This window comes from Chiloscyllium plagiosum, unplaced genomic scaffold (assembly GCF_037043375.1).
Source record: "Chiloscyllium plagiosum isolate Xiang-an unplaced genomic scaffold, Cpla_swu_hap1 HiC_scaffold_8, whole genome shotgun sequence".
NCBI lineage: Eukaryota > Metazoa > Chordata > Chondrichthyes > Orectolobiformes > Hemiscylliidae > Chiloscyllium > Chiloscyllium plagiosum.
This window is the reverse complement of record NW_028270146.1, coordinates 97,630,860-97,648,099: the sequence shown is the minus strand read 5'-3', so window position 1 is coordinate 97,648,099 and position 17,240 is coordinate 97,630,860. Positions and strand designations below refer to the sequence as shown.

The 17,240-nt window shown below is 43.5% G+C and overlaps 1 protein-coding gene across 3 annotated transcripts; it reads left to right on the top strand.

The window, feature by feature from the left end:
- The first annotated feature begins 3,116 nt into the window (after nucleotides 1–3,116).
- On the top strand, nucleotides 3,117–17,239 carry LOC148149452 (uncharacterized). 3 transcript variants are annotated; one of them, XM_087990146.1, is made up of 5 exons: nucleotides 3,117–3,253; nucleotides 8,306–8,416; nucleotides 8,570–8,680; nucleotides 12,544–12,681; nucleotides 14,979–17,239. In XM_087990146.1, exons 2-5 carry the CDS (start codon nucleotides 8,379–8,381, stop codon nucleotides 15,154–15,156), a joined length of 465 nt encoding a protein of 154 aa, XP_087846272.1. In that variant the 5' UTR covers nucleotides 3,117–3,253; nucleotides 8,306–8,378; the 3' UTR covers nucleotides 15,157–17,239. The 3 variants fall into 3 exon arrangements, with proteins under 3 accessions (XP_087846272.1, XP_087846273.1, XP_087846271.1); XM_087990145.1 differs by lacking the exon at nucleotides 3,117–3,253 and adding an exon at nucleotides 4,025–4,135; XM_087990147.1 differs by lacking the exons at nucleotides 3,117–3,253; nucleotides 8,306–8,416 and adding an exon at nucleotides 4,020–4,135.
- The last annotated feature ends 1 nt before the right edge of the window (nucleotide 17,240 follows it).

Below are 17,240 nucleotides of genomic sequence, written 5' to 3'. Positions count from 1 at the left end.
AATTAGGCCATTCCAGAGGATCCAAATTGACTTTACAGACTTACCCCCAGTACAGAGATGGAGGTATCTGCTAGTAATAGTAGACCATTTCACTCACTGGGTAGAGGCTTTCCCAACCGCCAAAGCCGATGCACCAAACGTGGCCCGACTATTGTTAGAGAACATAATCCCGAGATATGGCATAATGGAATCTATCGGCTCAGACTGCGGGACACATTTTGTTTCTAGGCTACACCATTTGATCTGTACTGCCCTGGGTATCCAATGGAAATTCCATGCACCCTGGCATCCCCAGAGCTCGGGTCAAGTTGAGAGAATGAATGGCACACTCAAGACCCAATTGACTAAGCTGATGTTAGAAACTAAGTTACCATGGCCAAAGTGCCTTCCCATTGCCCTATTGAGGATACGTACAGCACCTCGCCGGGATATTGGGGTCTCCCCCTATGAGATGCTGTTCGGATTACCATATTGGAGTAAGGTTGATGGGTGTCCCACTCTACAAGGGGGAGATGTATTTGTCAGAGACTATTTACTGGCCTTATCTCGTTCTTTTGCAGAACTCCGGAGGAAGGGTCTCCTGGCTCAGACTCCGCCGCTCGACTTCCTCTTGCATAAGGTGGAGCCCGGAGATTGGGTACTTGTAAAGACCTGGAAGGCCAAAAAGCTCCAGCCACAGTGGGAAGGACCGTTCCTGGTCCTGTTAACAACTGAAGCCGCTGTTCGGACAAAAGAAAAAGGGTGGGCCCACGCATCGAGGATAAAGGGGCCTATTCTGCCAGAAGGAGAGAGTACTTGGACATGCGGGCCAGGGGACAAGCCGTTGGTGGTAAAGCTGAAAAGACAGTGACAATGAACTCTACCTGGACTGTATTGATGGGGATATTGATCAGTTTACTCCTGTATGTGGGGAAGGGCGAGGGGAGATGTGACAAATGTCAGACTACGGTGAGGCTTGGGAGTCAGATCTACTCGGGGTCATTTGTGTCTCACTCCCATTTGAACGATTGGTGTTACGATGTGAATGCACGGCAAGAATGTTGGGAGGGTGGAAAACCCTATTATCAAGTGTATAATAAAGGGTACAGTGGCAAAGCCCATGGATGCCCTAACAATGACCGCTGGGTGTGTGTTAACAAAGCTGGGCAGTTGGGGCTACCCTCTGTGTTGCTCAAAGAACATGTGGACAGAGTCAGGGAGACATTAGTACAGAACATTAAACGGAAGTTAGAGAAAGAGCGCGACCGTCAAAGGACGGTCATTGTCTCCAAGGTGCCGTCTATATACAAGGAGGTAGAAGAAAAGATCAAACTCCCCGATGTAACACAGAACCTGTTTATTGATCTTACGTCGAGGATAGCCACCATGTTAAATATTAGCAATTGCTGGGTTTGTGGGGGGCCACATATGACTGAACAATGGCCGTGGTCTGGTCAAAGCTTAGATATATGGGAGTTGCTTCAGTATAATTGGACGCATGTCAATGAAAGGAAAGGGCAGGTGTGGAGACTGACTAACAGCCCGGAAGGCCAGTTCTGTGTTGAAGGGAAAGGGAAGGTTGAGGTAGGTATCAGCCCCTGTCAGAGTGTGTTGAATGCAACCACACAAGTCTGGTGGCCTGAGGATATCACATGGTACATTGCGAAACAGGAGAACCGCAATTGTGTGAGGCTGAGTGATGACTCTCGGTTTTGGAATTGTAGCGGCACCGGCCCTTATGAGGGCATCCCTGGGATAAAAGAGGTGTGGAACGAAGTTGCGAAACAGGGGGGGGCCTGCCCCAGATGGCCTATTCTGGATATGCGGTAATCAGGCATATGCCAAGTTGCCCATAGGATGGGCTGGGGTATGCTTCCTGGGTATAATTAGACCAGAGTTCTTCTTATTACCCCGGGAGGAGGGCCACGACTTGGGGGTTAAACTATTTGACTCCCTGCGGAGGCCAACAAGGGATATCCAAGTTGGTGATTGGGGGGATGAATGGCCACCGGCCCGTATTATTGAATACTACGGGCCTGCTACATGGGCACAGGACGGATCATGGGGATACCGTACTCCTATCTATATGTTAAATCGAATTATCAGGCTCCAAGCAGTCGTAGAGGTCATTACTAATCAGACCGCCCTGGCCCTGGAGTTGCTGGCTAAGCAGCAGAATCAGATGAGGGCTGCTATATACCAAAACTGGCTTGCCTTGGATTATCTGTTGGCCTCGGAAGGGGGCGTGTGCGGGAAGTTTAACCTGACTAACTGCTGTCTGAAAATTGACGATAATGGTAAAGCGGTTTTGAAGATTTCCGATAAAATTCGGAAACTGGCCCATGTGCCGGTTCAATCCTGGCGTCCTCTTGGTAGCATCGGATGGTGGGTTGGTCTCTTAGGTGGTAGTTGGTGGCGCACAGTGTTACTGGTGGCTGGGGGGGGCGTAATGCTTTTACTCATCTTACCCTGCCTGACCCCCTGTGTTCAATCTTTAATCCAGAAAAATATTTCCCAACTCCAGGCAGTGGCGATACCCCAACATGGAACGCAGGAACTTAAGGTGCTGTTGCTGCGAAAGACCAAGGATTTCCCGGGCCCTTGATGAGAGGAGGCTTATCTTTGTCATGCACATAAAAAAAAAGGGTGGAATTGTGAGAGACGATTTCGGTACAAACAACTGAGATGTGCATGACCTCAGAGTCTAAGGGGAATAGAGCCATAGGGGTAGGGTAAAACATGCTTCTCTGTAATAAAAGACGAGACATCTGCTGCTACGGGTTGATAAGACCACTCACATTGACAGAGTAGAAAAACAAGTCCTTGATTGATAAGACCACTCACACAGAATAGAAAAACAAGTCCTTGATTAATAGGACCACTAACTCTGACAGAGAAGAATAAGTCCTTGACTGATAAGACTACAGGGTAAGAAGAAAAAAACAACTCGGGGGACATCTGCTATAGACTTTAAGATAAGGATATAGAATGGAAAATTGCTGAACGGTTTAGAATGTGAACCTCGTGACTCTTTAGAACCACAGAGGGGAAGGACTTGTCCTGTATTTAATCAGAAGACATTGTTAGCCTCGGCGCGCTTTTCTCAGAAGAGTGCCCAACTCTGCAGACTTGCTAATAAAACTTTGTTTTCCTGAATTTGTCTAGAGCGATTATTGAGAAGCGATTTTCGTTTCTAACAGTCACCCCTTAACCTTCTACGCTTCAATGACCAAGAAATGTCAAAATGGCCCATTTTCCTGTGCTGTTAACAACAGTAAGTAAATGACCTAAGACTTTGTGTTCATAAAATGCAATGGCCAAAGATAAGCTGCAGACATGAACAAAGTTAGATATGTAACAGACACGGAGACAGGTAATGTGATTCAGCATTTTTGTGGATGCTGAAGTGGGAATTAGAGCACAAATCACACTGGTTGTCTGTCTGTTTCTCTTTCTCACGCCCTCTCTCTATCTCTGTCTCCTTTCATCATATTTGCTAAGTTTTTGAAATTTTTCCATACTGCAAGCTGTGAATTTCTACCTTAATCAAATGATCTTTAATTGTATTTTTCCTGTTTGCATAGCGTGTAACGAGCGTTAGTAAATATTGGACTTTATTTTAACATTTTTAAAATTTTAAAAATGCTTTGAACTTAGTGGTTTGCATCACAATAAAACTGAAGTCTTACTTGGCTAACTCAAGAAAATCCACCTTGCTTAATTTTTTCTTAATCTGCACAATTGGTTAATCAGCACTGAATAACCAATACACTTCAAATCCAAAACATTAAGTACAATCAAACAAGCATCGAAATGGAGCTAAACTTTTCCAAGCTGCTCGACGTTTGGCCAAGCTGTGGCACAGACTCAATAAGCTGTTTTTCTCTTCACTGTTGTGCATGCAGCAGCGTGTTATTACCCGCCCCCAGCCTTCATTAGCTCCGGCAGCGCTACTGGTTGGGACCACAGCTTAGGCGGCAAAATATGTGTGTGGTTGGGAAGGTAAGTAGAAGGGGCTGATGTTCCCATTGCTACCACCGTGCGTCTGTACTGCTGATCACTATCGCGTCTTGACACGCAAGTGTTGTAAACCCGGCACATAGCAGCGCGGCTGACAGGAACATAGCTGATCATAACGGCTCATCGTGAATGAACGGTAAGATTCTTTTTGAATAAAATGGACTATCCATAGTACTACTTTTATTTTTTGTTTTTTTTCTCTCTCTGAAGTGAGGAGACTCTGAATTCCCTTTTATATTTTTTTTATTTTAAACCCCCACACCTCGGCCTAACAGAGGTCGTGCTTATTAGTTCCTTAGCACCTATGTTGTGTCTGGGTACGTGTAGGACAATGTAAATCTTTATTTATATTCCAGCACCAGGAAGAAAGGACAGACCCGAATGGCCAGAGACAAACAGTGCCCTTCTCAACAAGGGGCAATGTTGGATGATCAAACAGGAGGGCAGGGATCAGAGGGAGAAATAAAGCACTCCACACCCTATGGTGCCCACCTCTCCCTGAAAACCTGGAGGGTGTTGGCAGACACTGCATGCTCCTTCTCCAGCGACACTTGACCCCGAACATAACTTTGGAGGAGGGGCAGGCAATCAGCCCTAATGATCCCCTCCACGGCCTGCTGCCTGGACCTGTTTATGGCCAGCCTGGCCAGACCCAGGAGCAGACCCACAAGGAGGTTCTCTGAACTGGATGCGCCCCTCTGCACCGGGTGCTCAAAGATCAGGAACGTGGAACTGAACGCAACCAAAAACACAAAAAAAAAGGTCTTTAATGAAACTAAAAAGGGAGTACAAACGCCCACACCCAATATATACATGATCCACAGACTTCACAGCACCACAGAAGATGCAGATGGGCTGGGAGTCTGTGAACCACCGCAATCTGCAGTTGCAGGTGACCGATGTGTGCAGCACCCTCAACCCCAGATCCCCAGGAGAAAGGGGGAGGGCTGCCATGTAGGGAGTCCTGCACTGAGGATCTGCAGTGCCCATGGCCAAGTCATGTCCAGGCAGTGGATAAGGGAGAAGATGTGGACGGTGTGCAATAGCAGTCAATAGACAGCCCTGAAGTGTCAGAATTATCCATGGTACTACATACATCCAGTAAGTAATTATTAGGTGGCTGTTACCTCTTTCGAGTAGGACTAGAACTGGGGACATAGTTTAAGAATAAGGGGTTTCACTATAAGACTGAGGAGCAGAGAATTTTATTTTTCTCAGGTCTTGTTAAAAAAAGCATAAGAGCAGAACAATCAGGAGCAGGAATAGGCCAACTGATGTTTGGGGCCCACTCTGCCATTCAATAAGATCATGGCTGATCTTTTCGTGGCCTCACCTTCACTTACCCATCCTTTCACTATAACCCTTAATTCCTTCACTGTTAAAAAGCTTATCCATCTTAGCTTTAAAAAGATTCAATGAGGAAGCCTCAACTACTTCACTGGGCAGGGAATTCCACAGATTCAACCCTTGGGTGAAGACATTTCTTCTCATTCAGTCCTAAATCTGCTCCCCCTAATTTTGCCACTGCCACAAAGGACAAAACCACACATTGGCCTACAGCCCAGAGTACTCAACATTGAGTCCTCCAATTTCAAATAACTTCACTTCCCTTCCCCCAACTCCCTTCCCCGACCATCCCCCTCCCTTCCACTCCTCCCAGCCACTTTCTGAATTCATTCCTCCCATTGACCAACCAGGCCGTACCCTCTGCCTACCTTCACCTATCCCCATTTCACCACCCTGCCCTTCCCACCCCTTTTATCTGCAGCTCACTCCACACCCACCCCCAGTCCTGAAGAAGGGTTACTCCCGAAATGTCAACTTCTACACCTCCTGATGCTGCCTGGCTTGTGTGTCCTTCCAGCATCCTGCCTGTCTACTCTGGATTCCTGTCTCTGCAGGCTTTTTCATCTCTACCCTGCTAATTTTGAGGCTATGCCCTCTTGTTCGAGTTTCATCCGCCAGTGGAAACATCCTTGCTATTTCTATCTTATCTATTACCTTCATAATTTTATATGTTTCTATAAGATCTTCCCTCATTTTTCTAAATTCCAATGAATATAATCCCAGTCAACTCAATTATCATAAAAGACTCTTCCCCTACCGGTAATACTCTGCTACACCCCTCTTTTATCTGGCAGAGGCTTGAACATATGCACTAACCGGTTCAAGTACAGCTTCTTCCCTACCGTTTTTGGACTGATGAATGAAGATTAGATTAGATTACTTACAGTGTGGAAACAGGCCCTTCGGCCCAACAAGTCCACACCGACCCTCCAAAGAGTAACCCACACAGACCCATCCCCCTACCTTTACCCCTTCATCTAACAATTTAGCATGGCCAATTCACCTAACCTGCACATTTTTGGACTGTGGGAGGAAACCAGAGCACCTGGAGGAAACCCACACAGACACGGGGAGAACGTGCAAACTCCACACAGACAGTTGCCTAAGGCGGGAATTGAACCCAGGTCTCTGGTGCTGTGAGGCAGCAGTGCTAACCACTGTGCCATCGTGCTGCCATGAACTCTCCAACTTCAAATAATGTTGATCTTGTTAATGCTGTTCTTGCTTTGTGCACCTCCTATGCAGTATAACTTGTATGCTTCACTCTGTTTAAGAACCCTGTGATCTGTATGTCCTTAATTACTATGATCTGCCTGTACTGCTCGCTAACAAAACGTTTCACTGTACTTATGTACACATGATTAAAATAAATAAAATTAAATCATATTTATGGAGGTAGAAGGGGTGTTGAACAAGCACATTATTTGTCCTGGCTGATTTGACACTTCATCGCTGTTATTGAAGCTGCACTTATTCAGGCAAAGGGAGAATACTCCATCAGACTCCTGCCTTTGAGAGCATGAACAGACTGTGGGGAGACCGGAGGTTAACTACTATCTGAAGGATTACTAGTCGTGGGGGATTCACTGTTAGTGATTCTATATGAATGTGAAGAAGGAAAAGTTTGATTCTCTCTTGTTGGAGATGGACACTTCTGCTGCATGAATGTTATTTATTAACTCAAGCCTCAATATTGTCCAGATCACACTGCATGCAGGCACTGTTTCAATATCTGGCTAATCATCAGCAATAACCTTAAGGCCACACAAATGTCAGCCAATAACAAGAGAAGAAAAGTGTGGTGCTAGAAAAGCACGGCTGGTCAGGCAGCATCTGAGGGGCAGGACTATCAATGTTTTGAGCATAACCCCTCAATCAGCGGAGTGTTTGCTCAGAGGATTGTTGTCCTAAAAGAAGAAATTTTGCAACTTTCTCTAAGTACAAGATGATGTAAGTATCAAAAATACCTCCTCAAACAGAAATTACCATGGTGGGGCCAGAAAGGGGCTTTTCTTTTTAGCTTTAGTGATTGTCAGATTTTAAAATGCAGCAGAGAGCATGTGTGCTTCCTAATCCTGTTCAAAATAGTCAGTGTTTTGCATGATCCACTCATCACTAATTCTAAACTGATCTCATTCTCAATTTTTCCAACAACTTTTTTTCAAAACTTCATTACTGTAAAGTTTACTTTCTCTACTGTTCTCTTCTCCAGCATTACTGCCTTCACAATCCCCAGTGAAGACACCACTAGAGTCATTCACCCCCATCCTTGTCCAGCTCTGTTGCCTCCATACACACCACTATTCAAAGTCAAGAGATAGATGAGCAATAGATGGACAACAGATCCAGTCAGCAGCATCCAAATCCTCTGTCAGTAAATAAAACAAGTGGAAGAGCCAGAAAGGAAGGCACCCTCCATTACCCCCCCCCCCCCCCCCCCCCCCCCCCGATGAAGGGCTTATGCCCAAAACGTTGATTCTCCTGCTCCTTGGTTGCTGCCTGACCTGCTGTGCTTTCCCAGCACCACACTCTCGACTCTGATCTCCAGCATCTGCGATCCTTACTTTCTCCTTAGCCCCTCACCAAGGACACCACATGGAGGCTATCTCAATGTACCCAATAGCCTCACCATTCAGCATGTGGTGGTGAAATGCCAGCTGGACTGAAAAATAACCAATAAATAAACTGGATAATTCTTACCCATACCACCTGACAATCATCTGCCTAGGGCTGATATTGATGCATGTTAACATTTACCACATATCGAAACACTCACAGAAATAAACTTGGTTTATTTTCTATTAACAGTGTAAAAGATGCCAGCCTGACAGAGAAATCTATTTTCAAGCATCCAGAATTATCTTGCACTAAAGCTGGCTATCCAATTTAATCATGTGTCTCATCTGAGTGAATGAATCCATCCTGTGTTCACACAAATTATGTTTTTTTCCTTTCCCAGGAGAAACGAAGGTATCACCACAGCACGTAAATTCCAATTATTAATCAATAATGATTTTCTTATTAATGGAAGGATGTCACGTAAATGTCAAGAAACACCTCCTGCTGGAAGGTACAGTCACGTTATCTGTTTATATTTCTTTGTTTCATTTACAAATTACTGCTTTGGAAAGAGTCAAAAGCTGACTCTCCATTGTAATCATATTTCTCCATTGTGGGCATCTTCTGTTCGTAAGAATTATTTTTCTCTTTTTTCCTTCCACAGTCCAAAATTACAAAAGAAGACGCCAAATATTTTACAATTGCTGATGACTAAGGTGCTCTTTTACATTCGAAAAATATTTTGTTGGTCTCAAGGAAAAGCTCTTGCTGGAAGGTACAGTCACTTTACCTGTTTAACTTATTTGTTTCGCATGAAAATTGCTGATTTCCAAAGGTTCAGAAATAAATGAAGAGCTCAAACCAGGTGTTTTGGCAACAGGTTAATAATGTAGCTGACTCAGGTTACCAGAGGGACAATTATCAGTCAGTCACCTGAAGTCTAAATGGACATTAATTGTTATTGAAGATGACCTGGAATGTGTCATGGGGCCCTCTTGTGGTAATGCCCCTCTCCCTGGACTAAGAGGCCCAGGTTCAATTCCCACCTGCTCCAGAGGTGTGCAACGTCATCTCTGAGCAGGTTGATTAGGAAAATAGGAGAAAGTGAGGTCTGCAGATGCTGGAGATCAAAGTTGAAACTTTATTGCTGGAACAGCACAGCAGGTCAGGCAGCATCCAGGGAACAGGAGATTCGACGTTTCGGGCACAGGCCCTTCTTCAGGAATGAATCTTCATTCCTGAAGAAGGGCCTGTGCCCGAAACGTCGAATCTCCTGTTCCCTGGATGCTGCCTGACCTGCTGTGCTGTTCCAGCAATAAAGTTTCAACTGATTAGGAAAATATGCTAAAAGAAATAAACTAGTGCAATTCAACTCAGTTCTATTTAAGAGTATCTTCAGAAAGCTTCAATTTACCCCTGGGTGGTGCATGTGTGAAATGAGCTGCCAGAGGAAGTGATGGAGGCTTGTACAATTACAGCATTTAAAAGGCATCTGGATGGGTATATGAATAGGAAGGGTTTAGAGGGGTATGGGTCAAGTGCTGGCAAATGGGACTAGATTAGGTGAGGATATCTGATTAGCATGGACAAGTTGGACTGAAGGGTCTGTTTCCATGCTGTACATGACCCTATAATAGTTAAATTTCCAGCTATTACCAAGCAATTCGGTTTTCCTGTGATGCCACCCTTTATTTTGTACTGGACGCTTGGCTAGGTAGCTAGGTAACAGCTCACTTGACACTCCAGTGGATAAGAAATGTTGAATAGTATGATTGAGGCTCACTAGGCAGTGTATTGAATGAATGAAGGGTTGTCTTCAATACTCGGAAATTCAGTCATTCATTCAACCCCAGCACTAGCGCTGATTAAGTTGAGTCAACATGGCTTTATGCATAAGAAATTGCGTCTCACTAACTTGATTGAGTTTTTCGAAGAAGTGACAAACAAGACAGAAGGCAGATTGGCATTCCAAATGGACTTCAGCAAGGCATTTGACAAGTTACCTCATGCCTCATAGTTCCACTGGTCGGCAAGATTAGATCACATGGAATTCCAGAGGGAGCTAACCAACTGTATACAAATTAACTTGAAGATAGGAAACAGAGGGTGGTGGTAGAGATTTTTTTCAGATAAGAGATTTGTGAACAGCTTTTGCTGCAAGGGTTAGTGCTGGGTCCACTGCTTTTCGTCATTTAAAATAATGATTTGGTTGTACATATAGGAGGCATCATTAATAAATTTGCAGATGACACCAAAATTGGTCATGTAATGGACAGTTGCAAGTAGTTATCTCAGAGTACAAAAGTACCTTGATCAGATGGGCCAATGGGCTAAGGAGTAACGAATGGAGTTTAATTTAGATAAACGTGAGGTGGCACATTTTGATAAGGCAAGCCAGTGCGGAACTTGTACAATTAATGGTTAGGCCCTGGTGAGTGCTGCTGAACAAAGAATTCAGGGTGCAGGTGTATAGTTCCTTGAATGTGGAGTTGCAGGTAGGCAGAGTGGTGAAAAAGGCATTTGCCTTGCTTACCTACATTGGTCAGTGCATTGAGTAGAGAAGTTGGAGTGTCATGTTGCAACACCTTTAGAATACTACATACTTCGTAAGGAAGATGTTAGACTTGAAAGGGTTCAGAAAATATTTACAGGGAGTTGACTGGATTGGAGGGATTTAGTGATAGCAAAGTTTATAAAATCATGAATGGCATGGAGAGGGTAAATGGCCAAGCTCTTTTTCCCAGGGTACAGCAGTCCAAAACTAGACAGCATAGTTTTAAAGTGAGAAGGGCAATATTTTCAGACAGAGGGTGGTGCGTGTATGGAACGAATTGCCAGAGGAAGTGGTGGAGGCATGTACAATTACAACATTTAAAGGCATCTGGATGGGTACATGAATAAGATGGGATGAGAAGGATGTGGGCAAATGCTAGCAAATAGGACTAGATTTGTTTGGATATCTGATTGGCATTGATGAGTTGGACCGTAAGGTCTGTTTGACTCTATAACTGTTGAAACTTTATTGCTGGAACAGCACAGCAGGTCAGGCAGCATCCAGGGAACAGGAGATTCGACGTTTCGGGCACAGGCCCTTCTTCCTGAAGAAGGGCCTGTGCCCGAAACGTCGAATCTCCTGTTCCCTGGATGCTGCCTGACCTGCTGTGCTGTTCCAGCAATAAAGTTTCAACTTTGATCTCCAGCATCTGCAGACCTCACTTTCTCCTCCTTGACTCCATAACTCTATACTTATGACTAGGACAACTAAAAAAAATTAATAAGGGGTCTGTGGAGTGTTTGGGTGGGGGGATATGTAGACTGACAAGCAAAAGGATACGGCAGCATTACATGGCAGCCTTTTTAGATAACAATGCCCAGAGTCAATACCCAGGGTGGTACAGGAATGGACAGAGTACAAACATTGGAAAATAGTTGCAGATAGGGTCAAGAGGGAGAAATAGAAAAAAGGCTAAATTAATGGCTCTTTACTTAAATGCAAAATATATTCGGAGGGGGCATGTAGCGAGGAAAAGTAAGTTAATTAATGGCACACACAAAATTGAATGGGCATGATCTTGTAACTGTCTCCCATAATTATTAAAAGAATATCGAAGTTCGCAATCAAATGCACAGGGGTCTGTAACCTTTTGAAAGGACAGGACAGAAGGAAACATGGTTTGTTAGTGTGAGATGGAATAAGTGCAATAGCAAGAAATGACCTTGGATCTGAAACACAGAAACCATATAAAAGGTAAGGAATTGAATGGTTGTAAAACACCTGACGTTGGATCCAATGGAACCACAGATCCTCCTGGCCAGTGGATAGGAGGCAGCTAAGCGACCGCAGCCCTGGGCGAACTCTGGCAAGGCTGAAGAGGGAGCCAACTGGAGATATGGACCCAAGTTCCCAATCCTGATGTGTGCTATGTCAGCAAACCAGAACTGAAGATAGTCAGCAATAGAGAAGGGAGTGAATGCAGAGGGGATGAAGCTCTGCTTGGTTATGAGTATTTTTGCTCCTTAAAGTCAAAGTTTTCAGTTTCTGTTTATCCACAAAGGGATTCTGGAAGCTAAATGCTGAAGCGATTTTCTGGAAGGATCTGATTTTTAGCTCCATGTTAGTGTGACAAAATGACTGACTAAATGAGGAGATGTTGGGCCTATTCTCTGCATCAGGAAAAGAATTATTTCAACAACGGATGTCCATAGGACTCAGTAGCTGAGTTTATTGCCTTTATCGCTGAAGGAGCCTTGCAATTTTGCAAAATGTATCTTTATTGTTTTGATTATTTAATCTACAATGTAATTTAAAATATAATTTTAATGGTCATTTGCCTGTTAATGTTTGAATTAAGTTAAATGTCGGTTTGATTGTGAGAGTAAATATTGTTTAAAATGAAACCTTTCTTTTATCAGGCATTGGTTGGGGATTCCTTTACTTTATGGTTATTGCTCTCTATGGGGATTGTAACAACTGGGAAAACTTACATCATATCACCAACAGAATCAAACTGCAAACATGTTACAAATACTGTCTCAGCAACAGAGGTAGCTGCCATCCAAGTTGGATTGGAAGATATAGATTGCTGACAGTATGTTAAACAATCCCCTGACTGTTAAATCAAATTTCCCTTTACACAGGTGCCGAGGATACAGGATGGATGATCCACTTCAATTTAAACATGGTCCACCTTGTGTTTTTTTCAACTCACTTGAGGAGAACGTTACTCAAATGAATCTATCCAGTTTGCCAGTGGAGCTGACTGTTGGTAATTACAGGTAATGACAATGCATGAAAGATCTTGCAGGACCCCAGGAGTTTTCTCAGTCTCTTAGCCAATGGTTATCCCTCAGCTGCAACTCTGTTCATAAAAGAGAGTGGAACAAAATGGTCAGTCTAACCTCAACGGTGGGGAAACCATTAACTGTCACTTGGAGATGTACACGTTAATCAAGGACACCAAGAGAATCTTGTGATGCAGTGGTTGTGTCCCTAACTCTGGGCTCGAAACTCAGGGATCAAGTTGTACCTGCCCTGGATTTGTCACAAAAAGTCTAAACAGACTGATGATTTTTTTTTAAGAAAAGGAGAGCCAGCAAATATTTGATGAAGAGAAATTACGTCCAATCATCTTCTCCAGGTAGCATCCTCAATCATTTCAGGGTCTCTGAACTATGGCTTGAGACGTTTTTTTTAAATTAAAAGGCAAAGTGATGAGTAAAACCCCAAGTCTACCTGAACTGGAACAGGGATCAAACTCTAGGTATTGACACTTTTGAATCACACTAGCAGGCTAGTCGACGGAGCTAACCAGTTTTCCCCATTCCAAACCCTGACTAATCCACCTTGTGAAGTAACAAAGAGGAAGGAATAAGACAATATTGTATATACATTACAATAATACATTTGTATAAAATTTGTTTGCTGGCTGGAAGCAAATGGTAGTGATTGATGTGTGTTCTTGTACTGAAAAACTGTTACTAATGTGATTCTATAGAGCTCAGCTCTCAGGTCATTAATCTTTGCAGGTAAAACAAAGATTGGCTATGTGAGGAGGAAAGCTTTAAAGAGCAGAAAAATATAGATTTTGAGACAAAAGGGCAGTGGAAAATAAAATTTTATCCAAATAGGTGTGCACTGATATATTTTGCAACTTACAGTACAGAATAAATGGGAGAATGCTGAGCAGTCTGGAAAGATAGATATTTAGAAGTTAGAGTTAACACTCAGCAGGTCTGGCAGCATCTGGAGAGTGAAAGATTTAGTGTTTAAAGTTCAGTATGAATCTGGTCAAATGAGCTGGTTTTTATAGAATCTGGTCAAATGAGCTGGTTTAGAAAATGTGTGTTAACCAATGCACAGAAGAGAAGAACAGGGAGGACATGCTAAAACTGTACTCAACACTTGTTGGACCACAACTTGTGTATGGCGTGTAGCCCTGCAGACCATGTTAACAGGGAAAATGAGATTGTGGTTGAAAAGGTTGAGGGGATTTACAGGCATGTTGCCAGGATGAAAAATGTTTACTATGAGAAGAGATTGGGCATCCTAGGGTTACCTTACTTGGAACAAGGAAGGCCAAGAGGTGACTTCATTGAGTAATCTAAGATTATGAGGGGCCTGAGTAGAGTAAAGGAGTCAAAGTCCACAGAGTATGTGTTTAGCAGAGGACTTAAGTGAAGATGAGGAAATGTATTTTTAACCCAGAGGATTATATGGATTTCAAACTTACTACCTGAAAGCAGAAGCACTCACATTTAAAAAGTTACATGGCTGTCCACTGGAGAAGCCATGACTTACAGGCCTATGAACTTAATGCAGGAAGGTGGAACAAGGCTGGGCAAAGCTTTATTGAATGTCAGGAACACGATAGGCCAAATCGCCACCTGTCATGTTGTAAATGTTCTATAAATTCTTTGCCTAGTGAATGGGAGTCAAAATATTTGAAGTCTGCAGATGCTACAAAAATTGGAAATGTAGTAAGTAGTGAGCAGGATAGCAGCAAATTTCAGCCATATAAACATATCCAATTTAATACAAAGTAGTTTTGGAAACAATATGGAGACTCCATAACCTAGACTGAGGGTGCAAGTGCAGAAGGACTTGGGGATACATTTTCACAAACCTTTTTAACAGTGGCAGATGCATTGATAAGAAAGCATACAGGATACTTGGCTTTGCAAATTAAGGTGCAGAGAATAAAAAGCAAAGAAGAAAACATTTAGAAACTGGATCCAGCAAAGTATCTATTGGTCAAAAAGGTGAAGCTGTAAGTTAAGAATGTCAAAACAATTTTTAATCCAAGTTCAATTGAAAAATAATGAACACAATGATTACCAAGTAATAGGTTTAGAATGTATAGTGACAGTAACAATCCAAATAGGTGCTTTGGAAAAGGTAATTGGATAAAGTAATTCATTTGAGCTTGCTTAAAGTATCACCATATAATTGTTTTGTTTAATTTCCTGGTGTTCACTAAAATGAATGATTAGTAACAGTGCTATACCTTTTATAAGTATTGCAGTAATCTGAACAGTAGCAATTAAGTGTTTTATCTTTTGGTGATTTGACACAGGTATCACTTTCTATTTGCCTCATTGGGCCAACTACATCCTAATGGGATCGGACACATCGTGGGACTGATTCATCTTGTTCCGGATTACCTATATTACGATGGAAATAAGATGTTCCAACTACAACGTGTTAGAAGAGACACTCAACTGGAATATGATGGAATCTTCCTGGCAGCATAACTCAAGATTGATCACATGGACGACTCTGTATTGGATCCTAATCCAGAATCAGTGCAGGATTGTATTAATAAACACTCTGGACTAGTACCAGTGGCTGCTCTTCAATTGCCATCCTGGAATGCCCTGACTAAAGATCCTTGTCAGTGCATCAGAGATTGCACCGTGGAGGTTCTTGGAGGATGGGAAGTCGTGACCACTTTGCAGAATGTTCTGCCCTACTCCTTTGTCTGTCGACCTGCTTCTTCTCTCTTTGGGCTCTAACCCCACTGTGTGAGAAGGGAAAATCATGTTGCCTACAGACCACTTGCTTATGGAAACCTAGCTAAAAGAGAGCCGATCCTCAATGCCATTGGTGCCTCAACAACTGCCAATCTCCGAGCACCATTCGCTTTATCCTCGATCACAATGTCTTCACCTTTGACAAACAGTTCTTCATCCAGATACATGGAACAGCCATGGGGACCAAATTTGCACCCCAATATGCCAACAACTTCATGCACAGCTTCGAACAAGACTTCTTCTCTCTGCAGGACCTCCAACCAACATTATACACCAAGTACATTGATGACATTTTCTTCCTCTGGACCCATGGCGAGGAGTCACTGATAAAACTACACAGTGATATCAACAAGTTTCATCCCACCATCAAACTCACCATGGACTACTCTCTACTATCTGTCTCATTCTTGGACACATGCATCTCCATCAAGGATGGGCACCTCAGCACCACACTCTACCGCAAACCCACAGTCAACCTCACAATGCTACACTTCTCCAGCTTCCACCCAAAACATATTAAAACAGCCATCCCCTATGGACAAGCCCTACACGTACACCGGATCTGCTCAGATGAGGAGGAACGTGACAGGCACCTGGAAGTACTCAGGGATGCCCTCATAAGAACAGGATACGATTCTCAACTCATCGACAGCCTATTCCGACGTGCCATAGCAAGGAACTGTAATGACCTCCTCAGGAGACAGACACGTGCTGCAACCGACAGAGTACCCTTCGTTGTTCAGTATTTCCCAGGAGCCGAGAAACTACGCCATGTTCTTCGCGGCCTGCAACACATTATCAATGAGGATGAGCACCTCACCAAGACCTTCCCCACACCTCCACTACTTGCCTTTAAACAACCACCAAACCTCAAACAGATCATTGTTCATAGCAAACTGTCCCGCTTTCAGGACAACTCCATACAACCCTGTCATGGTGGGTGCTGCAAGACGTGTCAGAGTGTGGACATGGATACCACAATTACGCGTGGGGATACCTCCCACCATTTGCGTGGCAGGTACTCATTCGACTTCGCCAACATGGTCTATCTCATACACTGCAGGCAAGGATGCCCTGAGGCATGGTACATTGGGGAAACCGAGCAGAGGCAACAGCAATGGATGAATGAGCACCGCACAACAATCAACAGGCAGGAGTGTTCCCTTCCATTTGGGGAACACTTCAGCAGTCCGGGACATTCAGCCTCAGACCTTCGGGTGACCATCCACCAAGGCGGACTTTGGGACAGGCAGCAGTGAAAAGTGGCTGAGCAAAGGCTGATAGCTAAGTTTGGTACCCATAGGGAGGGCCTCAACCGGGACCTTGGGTTGATATCACACTACAGGTGGCCACCATTGCGCTACACACACACACACAAACTCTTATACGTTTGTGGGATGAATTTGTACCTTGCTCAAAAACTGCATGAATCCATGTAAGACTCTGGTAACTCATTTTTTAGATTTGAATCAGTCTAAACATTGTGGCACTGACAACAGCACACAGGGGGCAAAAACCTTCAACACATTATCTGGGCTCTTCACCAATTGTTAAAGTTAACCTCAGAATGTAACTTCTAAAAAGTGTTTTGTGATTTACATATGAAAGAAGTGAAACTACAATGGACAATCCTAACAGATGAGAGACTTAACAAACAATCAAGGTATTTTTCAATGTATAATTTCAGTTACATCACACTGTAAACTTCTGCTATAAATTCTGTGTCTTACAATTGTGTACTTCACAACCACCTAATGAAGGAGTGGTGCTCCGAAAGCTAGAGCTTCCAATTAAACCATTTGGAC

Excerpts from the sequence above, each read along its gene's own strand:
- LOC148149452 (XM_087990145.1), top strand. The coding sequence starts at position 15,612 with ATGGGGACCAAATTTGCACCCCAATATGCCAACAACTTCATGCACAGC.